This window comes from Tetrao urogallus (assembly GCF_951394365.1).
Source record: "Tetrao urogallus genome assembly, chromosome: 15".
NCBI lineage: Eukaryota > Metazoa > Chordata > Aves > Galliformes > Phasianidae > Tetrao > Tetrao urogallus.
This window is the reverse complement of record NC_136828.1, coordinates 11,030,409-11,051,268: the sequence shown is the minus strand read 5'-3', so window position 1 is coordinate 11,051,268 and position 20,860 is coordinate 11,030,409. Positions and strand designations below refer to the sequence as shown.

Sequence of the window (20,860 nt, the reverse complement as noted above, 5' to 3'; positions counted from 1 at the left end):
TAGATTCTTGTTGGCAGGAGTCAGAAGTGAATCATGATGCTGTAAGATGCCACGTTCTCTATAGCCAGCTGTAAGCTCTGAGTTTAAAAGGCACACTTGCCTGTTACACGGGTGAGTTTATCACAGAGACTGTGTTCAACCCTCGTCTTTCTGACCTTACAAACCAAAGGTCAAGTTTTAAATGGAAAACATGCTGCAAAGGACCACTGTGATTCAGCATGTGGCTGTAGTCTGGTCTAAAGCTGGGTCTCAGTGCAGTGTTTCGGGAGCTCGAGCCCACTGACTGCCTGCAGTAACAGTTTCAAGACCCTGAATCCTTGGTGAATCTGAGTGTAGAGGCATTAACCATGGTGTGACAGGGATCACACTGAGCAAATGCAGCTGGTGTGCTTACGTGTTGTTTTGTATGCCGTTGAGGGACACGTGCTTCCTCTCCAAAACGCCCTCTTCTGTAGCATAAAAGCTTAAAGCAAATTATTATATTATATTATATTGTTTGCAAGCTAAAGAGTGTTTGCATGGACAGTGTGCCTGGGTCACAGCAGTAAGCTGGGGTGCATACCCAGCTGTAGCTTTACCCAGTAGAAGTCTATAGTATTAGAATGGATTCCATCTCTTCAAGTATTGATGCAGTATTAATATCCAGCAAATCATAACCACTTTCCCCACACTTGATTTTATAGCACAAACAGATATTTGTAGGGAAAAGCTTTTCTTCTTTCTTTGCTTCATATTTGTTATAAGGAGGTGTGAATGCAGGCGAATGTCCCTGGGCAGCTCCTGCTCTGGGTGGTGAGCAGAATTCCAGGAACTCCAGGCAAATGATGTCACTGCATTGTGTTTGCTTGTTTTCTTTCACCTGCACTGAAGTTTAATTTGAACTTAATCCTCAGAAGGGGTATTTTTAGTAAAACTATTTCTCCACTCCTTCTGTCCTGTGTTTGTATGGGGGGAGCAGACTGTGTCACCTTGTTGTCATTTCAGTTGTCAGCTCTTTTTTTTTTTTCCCCTTTAAGAGCTCACTGATGATTGACTGAGAGCTTGAACACTCAGCAATGTTTCACCCTGCCTTGAGTGAAGGGGCTTAAGGTTCATGTTGTTTGTTCTCTACCCACGTCTCTTGAATTGATAACAGACCCAGGCTGAAAGGAGGCAGCTCTACCTGGATGGAAGTTCTGTTGTGGTGAAAGAACAGTGCTTCTCCCAAATCTTCAGATACTGCCGTGGCTGCTTCATCAGGGACCTACCAGGCTCAGAAAGTTAAGAGCACTTTGGTTGGAGGGGCTTCGTCAGCACTCATTAGAATGATAGCCCTGCAAGGGGAGAGGTTTTTCATTCGCATATTTATTTAAAGCAACAAGTTGTGCCTAAAGCTCATTATCAGCTTCAGCAGCCCAAATGTGAATAGTAAAAATGGAACTATTTTCTTTACTATCTTGAAGAATTGAATCAATTCCTGCATCTGAACTGCATGGGACAGTTTTTGAAGCTTCAGTAGTTTAAAAGGAAAAGAGAGCTGATGAGGAGGGCAGGCATACGGCCCTGAGGTGTGTGATTTTCTGGAGGACTTCTCTCTTCCATATCCTTGACCTAAGCTTTAGCTGCTGTTTGTGGCTTGCTGTTAATGTAATTCTGCAAATGAAGAACAAACCAGCAAACTGTTTCATCCTATTCCCATCTTAGTCTGTGTGTTACAATAATTGCTCGTGTGCCAAACACCAAGATAAAAAGAATTGCTGTGTTTTTGATTTGTCATTGCTTCATGTATGAAAATTACTTTCATTTGTAATTATCTGCACAATAGAAGCAGCGTGTGCATGGAGAAGCTTTTGAGAAGTGACAGCAGAATAATTAAATTCAAACCAGCTCTGTGCGTGTAGACTGAGGCATCAGGAGTACTTCTGTGCTGAAGCATTATCCACTTACAGAGTGGGCTCAGAGCAAAGAAGAGCAAATTTTGGATTCATTTTCCTGCACAAACAGCTCTCTGCTTCTCTCAGAACTAGGTAAAAAGTGCCTGTATCTCTTGCAAAGACAGATTTATGTTTGGGCCCATCAATAAAGGTTGTCAGCGGGCGCTGGAGGCATTACTGAGCCCCGTGCAGTGGTTTGTATGGCTCAGTCCTGGCTGGGAGAGGAGTGAATCTGTGTTCCCTGTTACAGGGATTCGTTGTGGTTGGGATGTTTTGTTTTCTTTTCCCTTTCCCCTGCTTTCCCCTCCAATCCTGTGATCCACTTTTAGAAAGAAGCAGTCTTGGTTGTGCTGAGCTCAGCATTGCAACCGTTTGCAAAGATATTGCAATGAGAAGCAGCACTTCTCAGCTTACAGAGTGGGCTGTGTTAGGGAACACTCGTTCTTTCCTGTCAGCTTGCTTTTGCTCTGGAGGTGTTGCCCATTGAGCAAACAAGGGGTGTCTCACCACGTCCTATCCATCCACACACGTGCGTGGGAATGCTCTTTAGATAGCATCACCTTATTGAGGAATGGACTGTGTTCTGTTTTCCTTACAGCACTGAGCCCAGTGCTGGGTGAGTATCAGTTACTGCTTTTATTTCTGTCAGGGCTCACACTGCTGTTGGGCATTTCCTGGAAAGAGGATTGTTGATGCCAGTTCTACCACCCTCTGATTCCCAGCAACGGGCTTCGTTTTGCATCTTTTCATACAGTTTGATCTGCTTGTTTTGCTGTGTGCATCTCCTGTGTATTGTTTTGTTCATTGTTTCTCTGCTCTTATGCAGCAGACACTGTGTAAACCTGGAATTTAGCCACCCCTCTGCCTTTCCCTCTATGCAGGGCAACACAGAACAATGGAGAGATGGAAAAGGGAAACTTCAGACCTTCGGGTTTCCACCTCATCCCTTTCCTCCTGGTCTCTGTGTGCTACCAATCTCAGATGTGTGATCCTCAGACATGTCTCTCTGATTAGTTCTCATCTTGGAGCACTCATTTCTGTGTGTCTGAGCGGTGCTGTAAATTACAGTGATCTTTTACTTGTTTGTAGCTTTTTATCAGCTTCAGCATGGTTTTCCATCTCTGTAGGTGTTCCTGTAATGCCATCTCGTGGTAATTCTCAGGTTCTAAATGTCCCTTCCCCATGCTTGCCAAAGCTGATGAGTTGCCTTCACACTGTATAGAAGTGATTGCAGCTCTCTATTGATAGCTACACTTGTGTGCTTGTGAATCAGGGAAATAGCTGCCTCCTGCCATGGAGCACTAATCGTGGCATTGTGTCTGATCTTCTAAAGATGGTTTGTGTTCCACAGGGGCCCTCATGGCAGGTGTCTGAGCTGAGTATTTTAGCTACAATACAATAGAAGTGCATAGCCCCTGTCTGTAAGGAAAACGGAGTAAACATTGCCTACATCAGAAGGAGAGTGATGGTGTTCTCATAGGTTTCACCAGCCAGTTATTTCTGTCGTTACTCCTTCCCATTACAGTGCATGTGTTTTTCTAAGTCCTGCATACAGAAAAAACATTCAGTGCTTTGAGACTGTTCTCTTGTGATTGTAGAAAGTGCAGGTGTGTGTTTGTGTATGAGGACTTGTAGGAATTTCAGTTTCATCTTCGATTACGTGTGATTTGTATTTATTTTCCATCTTTCTGTGCCTTGGATAAGCCCTAAGGGCAAAAAATGAGTCCAGCGAGTGATGCTTCTCTGTGGCTTGAGATCCTTTTGGTATCTGGGAATTAAGAACTGGGCATCTTGTGAATAAATAAACAAATTTACTTTCTCTTTGCCTTTTCAGTGTACCCAACTCTTGCCCGGCCAGTCCACGTGGTGCTGGATCCTCAGGATATCGTTTTGTTCACAACATTACCTCGGATCTGCAGCTGGCAGCAGAGTATGCAGCAAAAGCAGCATCAGAACAGCAGGCAGATGCATCTGGCGGGGACAGCCCAAAGGTTCAGAGAAACATTACTTACCCAGCCGTGCTCGTTGGGAAGCTTAAGACCTGGAAGTGTTGAGTGTAGTTAAAAGGGTCTAAGAATATCCTCTGCCATGAGGCTGCTGTGTGTGTTATCCTCCGGGGTTTTGAGACCATAGCTTCAAAGCAGCAGCATCTTGTGCTGGATGATGAATCTGCTTGCTTGGCTGTCTGAAATGCATGCAAGCCATTCATTAAAAGGGTTGAGCAGGAGTACTTTGTCTTGCTTGTTTGATAAATCAAGAACCCATATAGAGGAGCATTAGAATTCAGTCTTGATTTCTCCTTTTAATTAACGGTATTTTGCAAAGCACATCTGAGGAAAAGGGAAGCAGGGGGAGAAACTGGATCCTTGCTATGAGAAATGTGCAGTCAGCTTTCAAAACAAACACATGCCTGTCAAACAAGCATTAAACGAGGAGAGCAGCAATGAAATTTAGATTGAAAAATAACTGAGTTAAATTGATAACTTTTCATGTTGGTGAGCTGATCTTCAGATCAAAGTTAAAGGTGTAGATTCAAAACCACCTCATTTGAGATTGGGTGGAGCAGCACAACACTAGATGACGACTTGTATATTTGATTCTCCCTTGAGACAAGAAAGGCTGTTGTTGATGGACTAATGTAGGAACACGAGATCTGCAAATGAATTAAAGTTCCTAGAATGAAACTAAACCTGCTGGAGACAGAAGGAACAGAATTAAGTTTCATATTGGGCTTGTTGCTAGGAGGGCAGCTGGTTAGCATACTTGCATGAGCCTGGCAAAGCTTTAGTTGTAGCTGAGTGGGATTGAAGGCTTCAATTTCATGAACACTGAGAGCAGTGAATGTGTCCTACACCCTGTAACTCTTTGCTTACAATTACTCATCCTTGTTCTGTTCCTTGTGCCAATATAAGCACATCACAAATCCAGTGGAGAATGGAGGCACGTTAAAGTTACCCTTTTTGCGTGTGTTGGGGGGTGGAGGGTACAGGATGCCAAGATACCTTGATCTGGTTTAGTCCTCTAGTTCTGTTTGTGCACAGATACTTGTGCTGTGGTGGGGGGGGTGAAAGAGATGATGCTTTTAATTGCCCATCCTTGTGCTCTGTTTGCATCTGTGAAACTACTGCCTAACGTGCTTTTATTACTTGGGGTTGTTGATGAATTCTAGTGTAGGAAATAACTAAACTTTCATATTTTTTCTTAGGATGAGTCCAAGCCACCCTACTCTTATGCTCAGCTAATTGTGCAGGCTATATCTTCAGCACCAGACAGGCAATTAACACTAAGTGGAATCTATGCCCACATTACCAAGCATTATCCATACTACAGGACTGCTGACAAAGGCTGGCAGGTGAGTTCTTGATATGACAAGTTTTTAAACTACTTTGACAGGTCTTATCTGCTTTGAAATACATTTAATAAAGTTTTGGGGCACTGAGAATGGAGCTGCTTTGACTGTTCCCAGAATGAATTTGTGTAACATAAGCTAGCTAATTTGCTTGTGGGCAATTATCTTTTGTAAATACTTTCTAGGGTGATGTAGTGTTACCAGTGGGTTGTTTTCTGAAACGATTTTGATTCCAATCATCTGTCTTTCACTTTTGTTTCTTTATTTATTTTTCCACGTCCTTACTCTCAGTAACACCCTTGCCCAGATAGTTACCCGTGTCTTTCTCTGGAGTGATCTGTCCAAACAAATGCCCAAACACTGAAATCCTGTTTTTAAATCGTAATACAGCCTTAAATCATCACAGGTGTTTTCTTTTCCCAGTTTATTCTACTGCATTGCCTAAATCAGAGTTTCCAGGGTTTGAATCTCAGAATAGGAACTTGGAAAGCACAGGCTCAAAGCTCCTCATGTGGTATGAAAGGAAATCTGACCAGCTTCGCAGGAGAGCTTGCATGTAGTTAACACATGCTAAATCAGACTTAAATGTTCAACTTGAGGGCTGCTTTCAAAGTCTCAGAAACCACAGCTCCACCTGCTTTCAGGCTTGTTCTTGGCATCACACCTCTGAAATGGGTGTTGTCATTTGAATATAACACACCAATGCAGCTGGAAAGACTCTTGCAGCTGCTGATTTCATTGTGTTCTGCTGGCAGGAGCAGCACGGCTTGGTGCTCTTTGAGTACATTTGGAATTGATATGTTCAGCCTCCCTGGCTTTTCCCCACAGCTCTAATTAATTGTGGTATTCACTTCCTGCCTTAACCTGCTCAGCAGAGCTGTGCTCCTTGAAGCAGTTGCTGCATCCTGCCTTAAAGACAGCTGCATTTCAGAAGAGGGTGAAGTTGCCTTTTTCTAGCTGACCAGTACCACTTTAAGGCTTTTCTCGTGAAGGGCTTGTCTAAGGCAACTGCAAAAGCTCCTGTTCTGTCATGAAAGTGGAAGAGAAAAGAGCTTATGAATACTTGGGCTTGCTGAGCCTTTCCCTGGCCCAAAAGGCAGTGTTAAACCTGCTCAGGTGGGCTTTGTCAATGACAAGGATAATTAGTCCTGCCAACATCTGGAGAGCTTATGGTGCTGGACTAGTGCTGCATCAATAATGGATTCTTCTCAGATAGCTGTCTGGCCTACATTACAATTACCATGAGATGCAGTGTCCTTTAGGGCATGTTTGGGCATCCCAGTGATCGTTTGCAGGTAAGCAGTTAGCACAAGCTCAAACAGTTTCTTCGTCTTGCCTTGAATACAACCTGCCTTGAGAGAATTCTGATGTGGTTTACACTGCTTTCCCCCTGCCTCAGCAAAAGCTCTGCTTTCATTCTTTTCCATAGCAAAAGCTACTGTACTTGCTGACTCCAGGTATATTCAAGTGATTGTATAGTACTGAGCAAACCCACATTTCTGTACGGCTAGTAGGAGCTCCGTGTCTCACTAATTTCCCCAGGTTTTCTCTTGCATTTCTCCTGTGATTTCGGAGCTCCATGGGTTAAGTGACTTGTTTCTATCTTCAACGCTGTTTCGGGCAGCATAGATCTTATTTTTCCAAGCTGTGTGGCAAAATCAGTTTGCCTTTGTTACCGGCTTCCTCACGGTGAAATAATCACCTCATTCTTGTGCTTCCTGCAGAATTCCATTCGGCACAACCTCTCCTTGAACCGTTACTTTATTAAAGTCCCACGCTCCCAGGAGGAACCTGGAAAGGGCTCCTTTTGGCGGATTGACCCCGCCTCTGAAGCTAAACTTGTAGAGCAAGCATTTAGAAAAAGAAGGCAAAGAGGAGTGTCCTGCTTCCGAACACCTTTTGGGCCTCTCTCCTCCAGGTAACATCACTGCCCTCTAATCTCCATGCTGAACTCATTACAAAGAGAACAACCAACCTTCTCCTGAAGTACAGTGAGCAAACTTGAATTCTGCTTATAGCTTTTGGAATGGTAATATAATTAAGTAGTCCTGGGGCATAATCTGAAAATTGTTCTGACTTTAAGTGTTTAAAAAAAAAAAAAAAAAACTGAACCCAAGTACAAATGCATCAAATAACGTATCTGCTTTGGTAGCATTTCAAAGAAATTCAAAACAGTAAATGTTTCCAGATGCCAGTCTTTAATTTTGGGAAAGCTGTGTTTATATGTGGATTAGATCACAGTGGGAATAACTTTTGTGGTATTTAAAGCTCTCTCTTATAGGGAACATCATGCTGACTGTGGCTTTAAGCGGTGGGGGCTGTTCTGTGTAAGTGCTCCAGCCAGTGGTGGGGCTGCTGAGAGGAGCTGTGTGCAGCAACAGCTTTCTCTGAGCCCTGTCCCTGTGGGCTTCATGCAGTGTAGCTCTAGCTGGAGCAGCGTCGTGTAGCACTCCTCCTCACATTCCTTCTGTCTAAGATGGAGGAAAACAAGGAGAGATTTTTCAGCTGATTAGCAGATCCGTGTTTGAGTTCCTTATGCATTTAGTGGCCATGTGGGACCCGAAGTGGGAACAAAGTGGTTGAGAAAGGAGTAGCAACAGCTCAGCTGAGTGCATATGGGTCTGGCCACTTGCATCTACTGTGCATTTTTCTCCTACTCTCTCAAACACTGACAAACATCCTTTGAGAATGGCCTGAAACTGCAAAACTGGTCTGAATGTGAGGCACATTCAGCTTCTCTGTCAGCAGTTAGTACTGAAACGGTAACCACACTCTGAAGTGTCCAGTTGCCTTCAGCCAGGAATAACGTGACTGTATTTGGTGCTAGAGTGTTAGTGGGGTTACTGTGCGCCTTTCAGCTTTTCCCAGCAAGACTACAGTGGGTAAGTAATGTGGGAGAATAGCTATCTTTCCTCTGATGGAGACAAAGCTTGGTCTCTGCTGCTGTCTTGTGGTCAAAATACGTCTACACCTGCCAACACTGTGTTCTGGTGTTCCAGGAGTGCTCCAGCCTCCCCAACTCACCCTGGCCTGCTGTCCCCTCACTCTAGTGGCCTACAGACTCCAGAGTGCCTGTCAAGGGAAGGCTCACCCATTCCACACGATCACGACTTTGGGTCAAAATTAGCCTCAGTTCCGGAGTATCGGTATTCACAGAGTGCACCTGGTGAGTAGCTCTTGTTTCGCAGCAGGTGACTTTCCACTGTGCTGAGTGCTATGCTGGGAACGCTGCAGGAATGTTCCTGCCAGTCCGTTGGAGGAGGATTTAAGTCTTGGACTTTGTTAGAGACTGGTGACGCATGTGCAACTTCAGATCGTTTTTCTAATTAGCCTTTGTACGAAGGGGCAGGAGGTAAAGGAATGTATAGAAACACATGAGCAAACCTTAATCTACGTGTCTCTAAGGAACTCATAGCAGAGTAGCCATGGCAGTGCATAGCTGACTCAGTAATTTTCAAGGCTTCATGGTAAGATCATCTTGCCTGTGCAGAGCTCCACGGTGCTGTGGCCAGAGCCTTGATAATACTAGCCCAGGTAAGTACCTGCTTGTCAGCTGTAATTGGCCTTGGTCTTCCTGTTGAAGTGAGTTGGAAGGCAAAGCTCATTATGTAAAGCCTCATGTTTGGGGCTCTATCATGTTATTTGTTCACAAAGCAGTGCTAAAATGTCAATTTTGGTCTTTGTGTGTTAGTAAATAAAAGACTGGAGGTGACGTTTTCAAAATTTTTTTTTACCTACCCTCACATCTTGCCTCTGTTGAAGGATTAAATACTGCAGATACAGGAAGTGTACAGGTAAAACATGTAGAAGCTTTTTTCCATGTTTTTTAACATCTTCTATTTGTGCATGTTTCTGTTTTCTCTTTAGGATCTCCAGTCAGTGCCCAGCCAGTGATTATGGCTGTTCCTCCTCCTCGGCCATCTACTCTGGTGGCAAAACCAGTTGCTTACATGCCAGCATCAATAGTGACTTCTCAACAGCCTTCGTGTCATGCAATTCACGTCGTTCAACAAGCTCCCACTGTTACAATGGTTCGAGTTGTGACCTCCTCTGCAAACTCTGCAAACGGATACATCCTCACAAATCAGGGCACAGCAGGAGGAGCTCATGAAGCTGCAGGAGCAGTGTTGGACTTAGCTGGTGACCACCGAGGTAGCTTGTCACTTCTCTTGCTACTTCACTAATAAATCAAGCAGGCTTGGAGTGTGGGGGAGAATCAGACATCAGTTTCACTCACTGGGTGCTTAGCCCTTAATAAAAGGTGCTTGTCTAGATAAACTTGAGTAGGAATTCGTCAGGCTGATGTTTCCACCATTGAGCAGGAGTACTGTGTTCCCTTGTCATCTTTGGAGAGCAAATCTAACAGGCTGTGAAGATTGAAAAAAATGAAGTGCTTTAAATATTTGCTAGCCCCTGTATCAATATTATGCGTGTGTATTATTCCCCTGGGCATGGCATGGAAATGGATGCTGCTTGATGGCATGAGAGATGGGCTGAAGCTTCAGGACGGCCTCGTCAGTAAATGACAGTGTTTCTATTCTGCCAGCTCAGTTTCCTAGGGGAAAGCTGGAACTTGTAGGTGGTACGTCATGAAAGCAACTTTCAAATACCAGTTACAACAAAGGCCTCCTCTACAGCAGTACCAGGATCATTGGCTTTTTTTTTGTTTTAGCACTGGTTATTATGTTTGAATTTCATTCACATTCTCTGGAAATTCCTATCTATATCCCGTTCATGTTGCTGAAGCACAGTTGCAGCTGCCTGTCACCTGCTCCCTTCTTTCATTCACTAGTTCTTGCTGTCGTTTGTTCTTTCCCTATTTGTCCATTTTATTTCCACTTGTAACCTCTTCATTCCTAATCCCCAAGCTTTCCTTGCCTTTTCTGCTCTTGCTTCCAGTCATTCTTTCTGCAGCTCTCTGCTTAATGCTTACGGTCCATCTGATTTACAGTCCTGATTTTTTTTTATTTTTTTTTTGGCTGGGTGGCTTATGCTGTTTTTAAAAAAAAAAAAAAAAAAAAAAATCTTAATATGTTTAGAGTAATTATGCATAACTTAATGTTTTCAAATATTCATCCCTGGCTTCTGATAAGCTTCAAAAAGAGCATTTCAGAGGGACTGATATGCCCTGTTCTTATGTCCCTGTTTGCAGTGAGCAGGTAAGTGAGTCATTACCTTCTCAGAGCTGACTGCGTGCTATGAGGCAACCCACAGAAAATGTGTATATAGAGCCTGGTCTTGCCTAAAGCAATTCTCACAGGGTTAGGCCTCCAGGAATCCTGAGCTCCTTGGAGGCCAAATATGTTACTATTGTGACTAAGCTGAAAACCTGTGAAGCAGTGCTTTCCATTTCCACCGTATAAACATTATAAGACACATCAAAGGCAAGTGACTTTGTGGTGCTGAGGTATTTAAACATTTGTAAGCCCGGGATATGTGTTACTGCGACAGCGTTAATGAGAAGAAAGCCTGCTCCTAGACCAGCTGGGTGCTAAATAATTGCTGTCTGTTCTGCTCTCCAAGCAGGTATGGATGAAAAGCCAACGATCGCCTTTGCCACAATACCCACCGCCAGCCGTGTTATTCAGACAGTTGCCAGCCAAATGGCACAGGGTGTTCCAGGACAGACCGTCACGATCCTTCAGCAGGCAGCTCCAGTGACCATTGGGCAGCATCAGCTCCCCGTGCGGGCGGTCACCCAGAACGGCAAGCATGCTGTCCCCACCAACAGCATCACCGGCAGTGCTTATGGTAGGCTTTGTTTTGATTGCTCTCCAAGCTTTGCAGTTCAGTTGTCAAGTGAGGAGGTCTTTCCCTTCTTAGTTATGCAAGTTATTCCACGTGGTCGGTGCCAAAGGTTATAAATTTGGCAACTTCTGTGGTTGTAAATGTCAGTCATAGATACAGTCTGCCTGTGTTTGCTCAGGTCTCCTTGATGGATAAGTTTTGCTACCTAATTCTGTTTCAGGGAAGTCCAATATCTCTTTGCTCTTGCCTATGCATGTATTGCTACTTACACTTTTGGGGGTTCCTAGTTGAAAGTGTTAGCGATTCTTTCATTAAGCCTCTGCTTTTTCATTTATTTTCCTCTGACAAATAGCCTTTGCTTTCAGCATGCCAAATAATAAAATTCCAGCGGTGCTCTTTAGATCTTGTGAAATATGGTTCCATAGAGCATTAAGAAAATAACATACTTTCCCTTCTTCGGGTCTTAGAGACTGGGAGAAATAAGATGCATTTCATCAGGTGAATGAATGTAGGGCTGTTTGTATACAGGATGTGTTGTAGTCATTTGTCAACCCTGATTTTTAAAATTTCTTGCTAGCTGTGTCTTGCCAGTTTCTTTTTGTGCTTGCTCAGCACCTCAGGTTTTGTGCAGTTAAGGATGATGACTGAGGGTGGTAGCATCCAGGCTTCTTGCTGCCCTTGCCAATGAGATGCTAAGTATCTCTGCTGGCCCAAGCTGATGCTTACAGGGAGTTGGAAATGAAGGGCACTGGTGAAGTTTTGATGACTTCTTTAAAGCAGAATAGGAACCTTTTATGGAATTTTCTGAGGCAGAAAGTGTGGCTTGCACTTGGAATTGCCAGAATCTTATTGGAGCAATGAGAAATTAATAGCAATAAGATTTTTATGCAGCAAAGATTACATAAAGCAGGTGGCAGTTCTTACTGCCCTGCAGTAGTGTTGTATAATGTAGAGTCAGTTTTTATTTTGCATTTATGTCAAGATATTCTGATCTCAGCAAGTTATTTTTCTGGCTCTCTCATTATGATAGAAGTATTCCAGTTGTGTCTAAGGGTTTAGGTTTTTGTAATACATAGTGAATGTTCTAGTTAACAAAATGGAGCCTCAATCTCTTGACTCATCTGTACAAAGTCAGCTTCTCTTCAGCTGCAGGGCTTAGGTACTTTGTCAGTCACTAAGTTGTAGTCTCTGCCCACATCCTTATCCTATTTCTCTCTTTCATCCTCTTGATACTGTGTAGCTTTCTTCCCATGCCTTGGCAGAAATCTCTGGGTTTTGAGGACCTTTGTTCTGTTTCCTTTGTTTATTTATCTTAAGGCTTCTTTTTGATGCACGTAGCAGTGAGCGCACCATAATGTTCTGTTATTCCATCCTTTGCAAGTCAGTCTGCAGGGCAGAGGATGTGCTGTCTCCTGAGTCCCCTTTGGCTGCTTTTCTTATTGATGCAGAGTCCAAAACCTGCGTTTGTTTTGTTTTCCAAGTGGTGATGTGTGCCAAAGGCAGTGTGTGAGCACACTCTTTGTCTGGAACTAGGAATTGTAGACGTTTTTACGCAGAGCTGCTATTTATATAGTCTTTTTTTTCTCACCACTTTTATTAATGGGAAGATAGGAGACTTTAGTCAGTACTGAAGTACAATATAGGGGAGCCAGCAATTCCAAAGTTTGGATTCCAGTTCTAGTGGGAACACATTAGATTGTTTGGTGTAAGCTGTAAAACCTTCCTGCCCCTTTGACGAGCAAGACATCAATGCAGTCAATATTTGGATTGTAATCCAGTGTCCCAACAGACTGGTTGCTCTTACTGTGCAAGCTCTGCCCCAGCTGTCTTTTTGGCAGTCTCAGATGGGATAAGGAGAACCCTCAATACCAGAGGTGCAACACTCATGTTGTAGCTTGCAAGAAGGTATGATTTTAGGTAGCTAGAGAACTGCCTCTCCAAGAGGTGTGCTGTGATTCTGGCAGAGAATTGATTTTCTGGAGGTGAATGTTCCAGTGTTAATGCTGTGTTTGACAATGGAGTGGAAGAAAAAAACAAAAAGGAAGTTCACTGTTGAAAGAGGTTATTACCAGTTTGGTGAACTTGCATAAAACTGGGATTGTTGTGGGGGGAGAGAGAAAGGAGGCCAACAAGCCTTACAAAATGGTTTGGAGCACAGTTTGAATGCGTGCTGAGGTGCTGCATTTGACTGTGGTGGTTTTGTTTTCTGGAATGACAAACACTTGCATTGTTTACCACACTGATTCTCTTTTCTTTCACTTCCCAGCTCTTACAAATCCTTTGCAGCTTCTCGCAGCCCAGGCCAGCTCATCCACTCCTGTTGTAGTCAGCCGGGTATGTGAGACAGGGACTGAAGAGACAGCAGCAGCCTCCTCCAGTGAACCTGAAGTCAAAAGACCCCGGATAGAAGAGTCCAGCGGAGCAGTCCAGGCCCCGACTGGAGTCATCACATCTACAGTGCCACAAGGACAGGCAACCAGTGAATGAAGAACCGGTGGGAGGAGCTGGAGTGGTGTGGGGTGGGCATGGGATGGCAGCAGCCCCTAACGCAGCTTTCAAAGAAAACAAACCACAACTGTAACAGCTCTAAACATAGCCAACAGAGCTCTTTTTAATGGCAGATTTTTTTAAAATGGGAGGTCAACAGCTGTTAGAATCACAAGGTGCCAAAAAGACAAGAATGGAAAACCCCTCCTGAGCACCCGTACCTGGAACTCTGTTCTGTCTTTACCTATGGGATATTTTTTCCTTTTTTTTTTCTTCTTTGTTTTTTAAAGATTCCAAAAAAAAAAAAAAAAAAAAAAAAAAAATACAGACAACTGATTGTATGACTGCTGGGATTTTTTTTTTTAACTGTATTTTCCCCTTTTGGCTCCAAGGGGATGGGATTTGCAGTTCAGCATCTAAAGGAATGTAACACAGATACATTCTGCTCCCTGGAAATGCCTTAATACTGCGCTTCTCCAAGCTTTGAAATGTAGGACCATTTTTAAAAGGCCAGCTAAGGCAGTCAAATACTGAAAAATGGGTGCAGTATCTCACAACAACAGCATTAAAGAAACATGGTACCAAGCTTAAAGAAAAAGGCAGATTAATTTTTTTTCTAAAACAGAAAAAATCTGAGTATTAATGAATGTTTATTTATGAGGAGGTTCAGGAGGAAGAGTTGCAGAGCTCAACCTCCTGGATTTCCAGATGCAATTTCTCTCCATTTCCTCTGAGGGAGAATGAGATGACAGAGGAACTGTGTTAATTTGGTTCCTGTAAAGATATTAAAAGGTTTTGTACCTTCAGTGACTTCTTACAGTTATTCATCACTTGCTTTGGACAACATCCCAAGTATCTTAATGTCTGAGGATCGTGTGGGGAAGGGTGTCTCAGAGGTTGTATGTGTTTTTGATATTATTTTTGTGATCACATACTGTGCTCTCCAGCACCAGGGTCTGTTCAAATTAGCACTGCACATCAAAGATATCAAAGCCACTGGTCCCCATAAACCTAAGAAAATGTTGCCTGGTCTCCTGCACTGAAGTGGTCTGCCTTCATCTTGACTGGCAGTGGCATCCTCAGCTAGATGGGTGATGTTCAGGATGCCAGAGCTGGGTAGGAATCTGTCTCCAACTCTCTCCCATGGGTGGAAGAGGCTGATAGCAATGCTCCTTTGTTATTTTTCTGAGAGAAAGATTAAGGGCAAGTGTGAGAGGCACCAGAGCTCACACAGCATTTAGTAGAAATTCTGTGTGTAGAGACCAAGGCGAAAGAGACCTTTTATTTTCCATGTTTAAGAGTCACTGGAGGTATTAAACAGGTTTTCCAAAAGGAATTCAGAGGCTTCCTTTCATTCTTCAGCTCCATCTCCTGTCTGCCCTACCTTTTAGATTGTTTGAGTTGGCCAGTAGAAGGAGGAATTATTTAAACTGTATTCCAGGCTCTTCATGTAGTACATCTTACAAGCAAAGCAGACTTGAGTGGAGAAGTGGCTGTGTGTGGAACCTGTGACTGGCAAAGGAATCAGCTTCTGCACAGCTCCAGCTGACCCTTTCAGCTTTACACTTGTGTGTGATCCCCTTGGTTAATTTGTCTTCTGGCAACACAGCAGAGACTCTGTAACTTACAAAATGTTATGGCTTTATTAATGGCAAGAGTGACTTAACAGGGATGGGGTTGATGGCTTTGGAAGGTTAAACCACAGCAATTTATGTCTGATGAAATTTGAAGAGGGAGAGAAAATCCACGCAGTAGCATCTAGCATCACTTGTTCCCTTCTAGGTTTCCTTTCTGTTTGCCAAATCCTATTCAATAGCTCTGTCCCACCACTTGAATAAAACCCAAGTGCATTTTATTCTCAAGCCAATTGTTTTGTGAGAAATATTTCTGAAAGTAAGAAAGAATGCTGTGGTCTCATGATTTGTGGTCACAGTCTACAGTCATGGGCCTGCAAAAGTATTTGGGACAGTTCATTTCTCTACAGCTAGGCCTTCGTAATTTGTGTGCCTTCAGTGCCAAGTTATTAGGCTGTGTTTTAGTACTTGGAAATTATTCTTGTGGAGGATTGTTCCAGCCCACAAAGTAATTGAAGCAGGCCAACCTCTAGCCGTTATGTTTCCTGTCAGGAGGACTAGGTGCAGCAGACTGGAAAAGAGACACATCAGCTCTGTTTTCTCTGTAGCCTTTTCAAGGCAGAATTCAATAAAATGGGCTTCAAGGAAGAAGCTACGAGGGAGAGTGCAGCAAAGTGAGTCCATAATTAATCATTGCATTCAGATGAATGCTGCTTAGATCCAGGCACACCTCTGAAACAGCCCTGAGACTAGAGAGCTGTCCTGAAGCAGTCTGATTTTCCAGCACATTGGGTGAGTCAGCTCAAGATGAACAACCAGCAGAGCACTGTCTGAAGCTGCCAAATTTCTGTGGCAAAATGTTTCTTTATTGCTCCTTTCCTTTTAGAAGTTCTAAGTCATTGGGACTGAGACTTCTCTATGCTAGTCCAGCACCGTAGCAATACATCAGCTGAACTGTGGTGTTCTTGTAAACCAGCTGCTATTTCAGTGATACCTCTAAGTCTGTCTTCAGGTCGACTCCATAGATTTGCCTCCTCCGTATTTGGAACAGAACAATGCTTTCTCAGTCTTCCTTGTGTGGCTCAGAGCGCCTTGTGGTTTAAGTGCAAGTTGGCCACAAGCAAATCTCCCTGATCTGTTCAGCCATCTGCTGGAGGTGCCTGGATCTCGTGCTTCAGCCCAATGGGATTTCTGTGTTACAATGCTGCTGAGAGAGCTTTGGTGGGGAGAGGAGTAAGGCGTTTTGCTGCATCTGCTGCTGTCTGTATAACAAAGGTCAAGGCACGCTGATTAGTTAACCTCCTATCACTTGGACCTAAGAAGATTTTCAAACTGACTTCATAACACGTGAGTTCTCTTTTCACTGTGCCTCCGACAGACTAATTTTGCTTTGGTTGTGGTCAGTTTATAGCAACTTTTGTTGCCTCCGTTTGCAAACGCTGAATGCAGTTGTTTTGGGTTTTTTTCATCTGAATTCCTCAGTTATTGTTTTGTCTTGACTGTGGTTCGTGTGAGACAGGAAGCTTTTTTTACAGTGAGATCATTTAATCTGATGTAGTGATAACAACGCTGTGCTGAACACAGAAATGGAGTTCATGATTAGCTCATAAATTCTTCTTGACAACTTATTCTCTCTGTCTCCCTCCTTCCCCGTGCCATTAATTCTGCCCCTTGTAGCACACACTCTCACTGTTATCTGCTGCCTGAAGCAGCACCTTGCTTAAGTTCTATCCGGGGACACAAGGATGCAAATACCTGTGGGATGCATGTAGCTCCAGAGCTTGATGAAAAAGGTCAGTTTTTAACTTTCGTTCTGTGTGTTAGAAATGTTACTGCTGGACGCAGTCTGCTTAGGAGAGTGCCGTGAGAACCACGTGAAAGCTTTGGGAGAGAAGTAGTTAAATAACACCTGATGCTTTTGCAGTGCTCCTGCAATCAGTGCTGCGATCTGGCTCCAGATACTGGGAAGGAATAAACTTGGTTTGCACATGTTTCAGACATCTTGTGTACTTGTAACTGTCATTTACAGTTAACTTCCACATTTTTCCCCTTTTTCAGTAGAGAAACGCCAGCAGTAAAGCACAGTTCGAAGAACAAAAGATTATGCAGCTGTATCTAAGCAAGTGAGAGTGGCTGACCTGAGCCTTCCTGTGGGGTGATGTGGAGCACTTTGCACTGACTTACAGGGCCTTTTGTCTCTGTTAGTAAGAGGGTTTCCTAGCAAGGTGTTCAGTGTTGCTCTGATGTCCACTAGTGTCTAGGTGACAGCCAGAATGCTGGGTGAAAGGAGAAGCACTTCCCTGCTGCACTTGGATTTGGAGTCTTTAATACAAGGGCCTAATTCAGGAATAGCTCAGGACTTTTCCTGCTGGATCAAAAGCTGTTTCCTTAGTCTTACTGCATTTAATCTCTAAACTCAAACTGGTTGCTTGTTTCCATCTTCCTTGTCTTTCAGATTTAAACTGTGTCTCCTAAATCATAGTTTATCGCTGTGATGAATGTAAATCATGTAACACTGCAATGTAAGGGAAGATCAGATCTCAGGTCTAGATTTCTGTGTCTGTTACTGGCAAGTAGCTGCCTAGAAAAGCAGAGTAATTTGGGCTGGAAGAGGCCTCTGGATGTCTCTGCTACAGCCTCGTGTTCAGAGCAGGTCTGATGAGATTAGGTCACCATGTTCACGTGCAGCTGAGTTATAAATGCCTTTAGATGGAGCTTCCACAACTCTGGTCCTTCCTCTCATGTCTGACCACGAGGTGGAAGGTTTTTGCATCCCTGCATGTCAATGCCTCCTTCCCATCACTACACACCTCCAAGGAGAGCCTTGCTCTGCATCTCCCAACCAGGCAGCTGAAGGCATGGGTAAGATTTATCCCCTGCTTTGCTGCTTCCTCTGAAGGCAGCAGCCTGGTTATCTCCACCTCTTCTGCACTTTGGGTGCTCAAGCCTCCAAGGTAGAATTCTGACAGAAGATCCCTCCCTGTTGTGCACTGGTGAGCCCAAAGCTGCACGCAGTACTCCAGATGCAGTATCAAATGCTGAATTCATTCCAGTGGGATTTTACCTCGAGCTTCTGTGCTGGAGCAAAATCTCACAGGTTTGCCAGTCCTGCTGCTCATAGGTTGGACTCTGGCATTAAGCAGGAAGCTCTAAAGGTGTGTGACTTGGCTTCACAGCTTTGTCCTTACTTTGGGCTTTTGAGGTTACAGATGCCATCCTGCAGCAGATGATCTTTTCCCTCGTCAGACAGGCTCTCGGTCAAGTTCTCATTTCCTCTCTCTGCCACAATTTTTCCCTTATATTTGTAGCTATTTCTATTGACTCTGGAGTCCTTTAATCCAGCTCCTAACTCAATGCAATTGCTTGAAGGTCTGCATCTGGTGAGAATCTGTACGTTAGGTTGCAGTTACACAACAGATGGTTCAATCATGTAACTTCTTGTTTCCTTCTGGGTAAAAATTATGCCGAAGCTGCTATTGCTGTAGCATACACTACTGCCATGAAGTGTAGCTCACAGTGGAGCCAGCTGTGCTGGGAAAAACAATCACTGCGATGTCATCTGGCTGGCTGGAGCTGATGAGGCTGAAGCAGTGCTTGCATGTTGGTGTGGACCTGCCCAGAAGGTAGCTTTGTGCTGGAACATCTCTGAGCCCCCAACAACTGGCTGACAGGGTTAGAGCAGCACACGCTGCTGGCCGGATTGTTTGCAGGACTGTGAGTGTGTAGTAAGCAGCAGTGAATGCACCTAGCTGAGATGGTGGGCTTGCTCTGTTAGATGGCTTTCACAGGGCAGTAATAGAGCAACGAGCATTTTACTTTGTTCTAAGCAAAGCATTTTGAACAATACTGGGGTTTTCTTGGAACGCTGTTGTTTAAATTCCAGATTTGTAATCGAGTTTGGTACCTGTGCTTTTTGATACCTTTCTGATTTACCAACCCTGAATTAAACCCTTCAGAAGGTCTGGCTGGTCCTCTCCTCGTGTGTCACTTTATGCTTCAGAAAGAACTTGTGCCAAGTCTCCCCCTTTGCTCTCAAGATAGAAGAACCCACTGACAATTCATGGGTGGCAGCTAAGGTAGAAATTCTTTAAATAATTTTTTTTTTTTTTCCAGAGAATATTAAGTTAGATCTGTGTAAACATAAATTTTATATTTATTAATGTGTGTGAGTGTGTAAATATAGATATATAAACGGTCCGTGACTATTTCTTTCTCTTCAGTGGTACTTTACACAGACTTTTATACCGTATGTCGACAAATTCCTGCACCGGGCACTGATTTGGAAAGAACAACGTACCTGTTTGTGTGGCAGATGTGGGCAGCCTGCAGAAGCAGCTTTCCTTCACTGATTGCTGTTTCCCTCTCGCAGAGCAGATGAGGCGCTGCGGTGCTTGCATCTGCCTTGTGTAGGAGCTCCTGGCTTTGTCATGCACTCAGCACCCACAGTCCGTGCTGCTTTCCTGGCAAGAAAACCCCCAACTGGCACTCATGAAAGCTGGAAGCCTTTCTTGTCTCCATTTATCTCTAGATGTGGTATTGGGGAGTTCTTTATGCTTCTGCTGTGTAAGTAATGGGACCCTCTTGCTAACAGAGGGAACGGATGGAGGGTCTGTGAGGATGCTGTGAGGCTGAGGAGCTCCTCTGTCTGTCTGTCGGGGGGTGAACTATCATTGGGGCACAGAGGAACAGTTTCTTCATGGTGGGATTTTTCTCCTTTTACACTTCCCTCTCTTTATGGGATATGAGGTCTCTATTCACAGAGAATAAATTTTCCCTAACCTGTCAAATTTCAGTCCTGGTTTAACTCCAGGATGCTAAATTCAGAAACATGCATTTTTGACCTACTTGGGGCTGTGAGAACTATTCTTAAAAGCACGTGATACTGGGCTTCCTAATCTGAAGAGCTCTTACTAGAGCTGCAATTCCTTTGTGAGGACCTGAGCAAATGCTTTGCCTCGGTTTCTGCTTACTGTCTGCTGGTTGGGCTTTGATATTTGAGGCAAAACAGGGTTTGAAGGTGTTACAAGGAGGAACCTTGTATATATACAAGAATAGGAGCAGTGAAAGGAAACAGCTTTCCTTCTCAGTAGAAAGAAAGTAAAAAGAAAAGAAGAGGAGAAAAAAAAACCCTTGTGACAACCAGCCTTCCCTGTTATTTGGTATTATTTGATTACTACTTCATGTCTGCTGCTGGGTTAAGCAACACATGCAGCATCTCATACCTTGGTATCCTTGATCCAGACCATCCAGTCTCACTTCTATCTCACTCAGTTTCACTGAAAGCAATCTGAAACAGAGCCTTCCGTAAAGCTAGGGGTTGAGGAGAAAAGCCTGTTAGCTCAAGTAATGTGATTTAATTGGAGCAGAAAAAGTGATGTTTCCTTCTGTTTCGCTGCCTTGCTGCTAAAAGTCCAGTGCAGGAGATGCTGATGCTTTGCTGTGCTGAGTGCTGCTCCTTAGATTTGGACAGGCTAAGAAGGCAGGTTGGTTTCACAGCAGGGATAGGGTTTAGGGGATTGCTGTAAGGCTAAATTCACTGTATTCCAGCCCCCAAGATGGTCTTAAAGCAGAGAGAATCAGAGTATTGTGCTTTGTAAGAGCTTTTTTAATGGAAAAGAAAGCAATGTTTGGAAAAAAAAAAAAAAAGTGTTCAATTGTAACATTATGGAAAATGGTTTTAAAGTATAACAGCTTTACAAGGTGGTCTTGGGTTCCATGTGTGCCATTTGTACCACGATGGGATGGCCTTGTCCAGACTGCTGTCCAAAGAACTGTCTGAAGCTGTCTTG

General features: G+C 43.8%; 1 protein-coding gene across 1 annotated transcript in view; it reads left to right on the top strand.

The window, feature by feature from the left end:
• The window catches only part of FOXK1 (forkhead box K1), a gene marked incomplete at both ends in the record, with an annotated part of 41,736 nt that extends 28,239 nt beyond the window's left edge, over nucleotides 1-13,497 (top strand). The window contains 7 exons of the mRNA XM_079543147.1: nucleotides 3,748-3,904; nucleotides 5,119-5,265; nucleotides 6,987-7,180; nucleotides 8,262-8,428; nucleotides 9,130-9,414; nucleotides 10,789-11,013; nucleotides 13,277-13,497. Coding sequence (XP_079399273.1) covers nucleotides 3,748-3,904; nucleotides 5,119-5,265; nucleotides 6,987-7,180; nucleotides 8,262-8,428; nucleotides 9,130-9,414; nucleotides 10,789-11,013; nucleotides 13,277-13,497 — 1,396 coding nt within the window. The remainder of the gene's footprint in view (nucleotides 1-3,747; nucleotides 3,905-5,118; nucleotides 5,266-6,986; nucleotides 7,181-8,261; nucleotides 8,429-9,129; nucleotides 9,415-10,788; nucleotides 11,014-13,276) is intronic.
• Nucleotides 13,498-20,860: the final 7,363 nt, after the last annotated feature.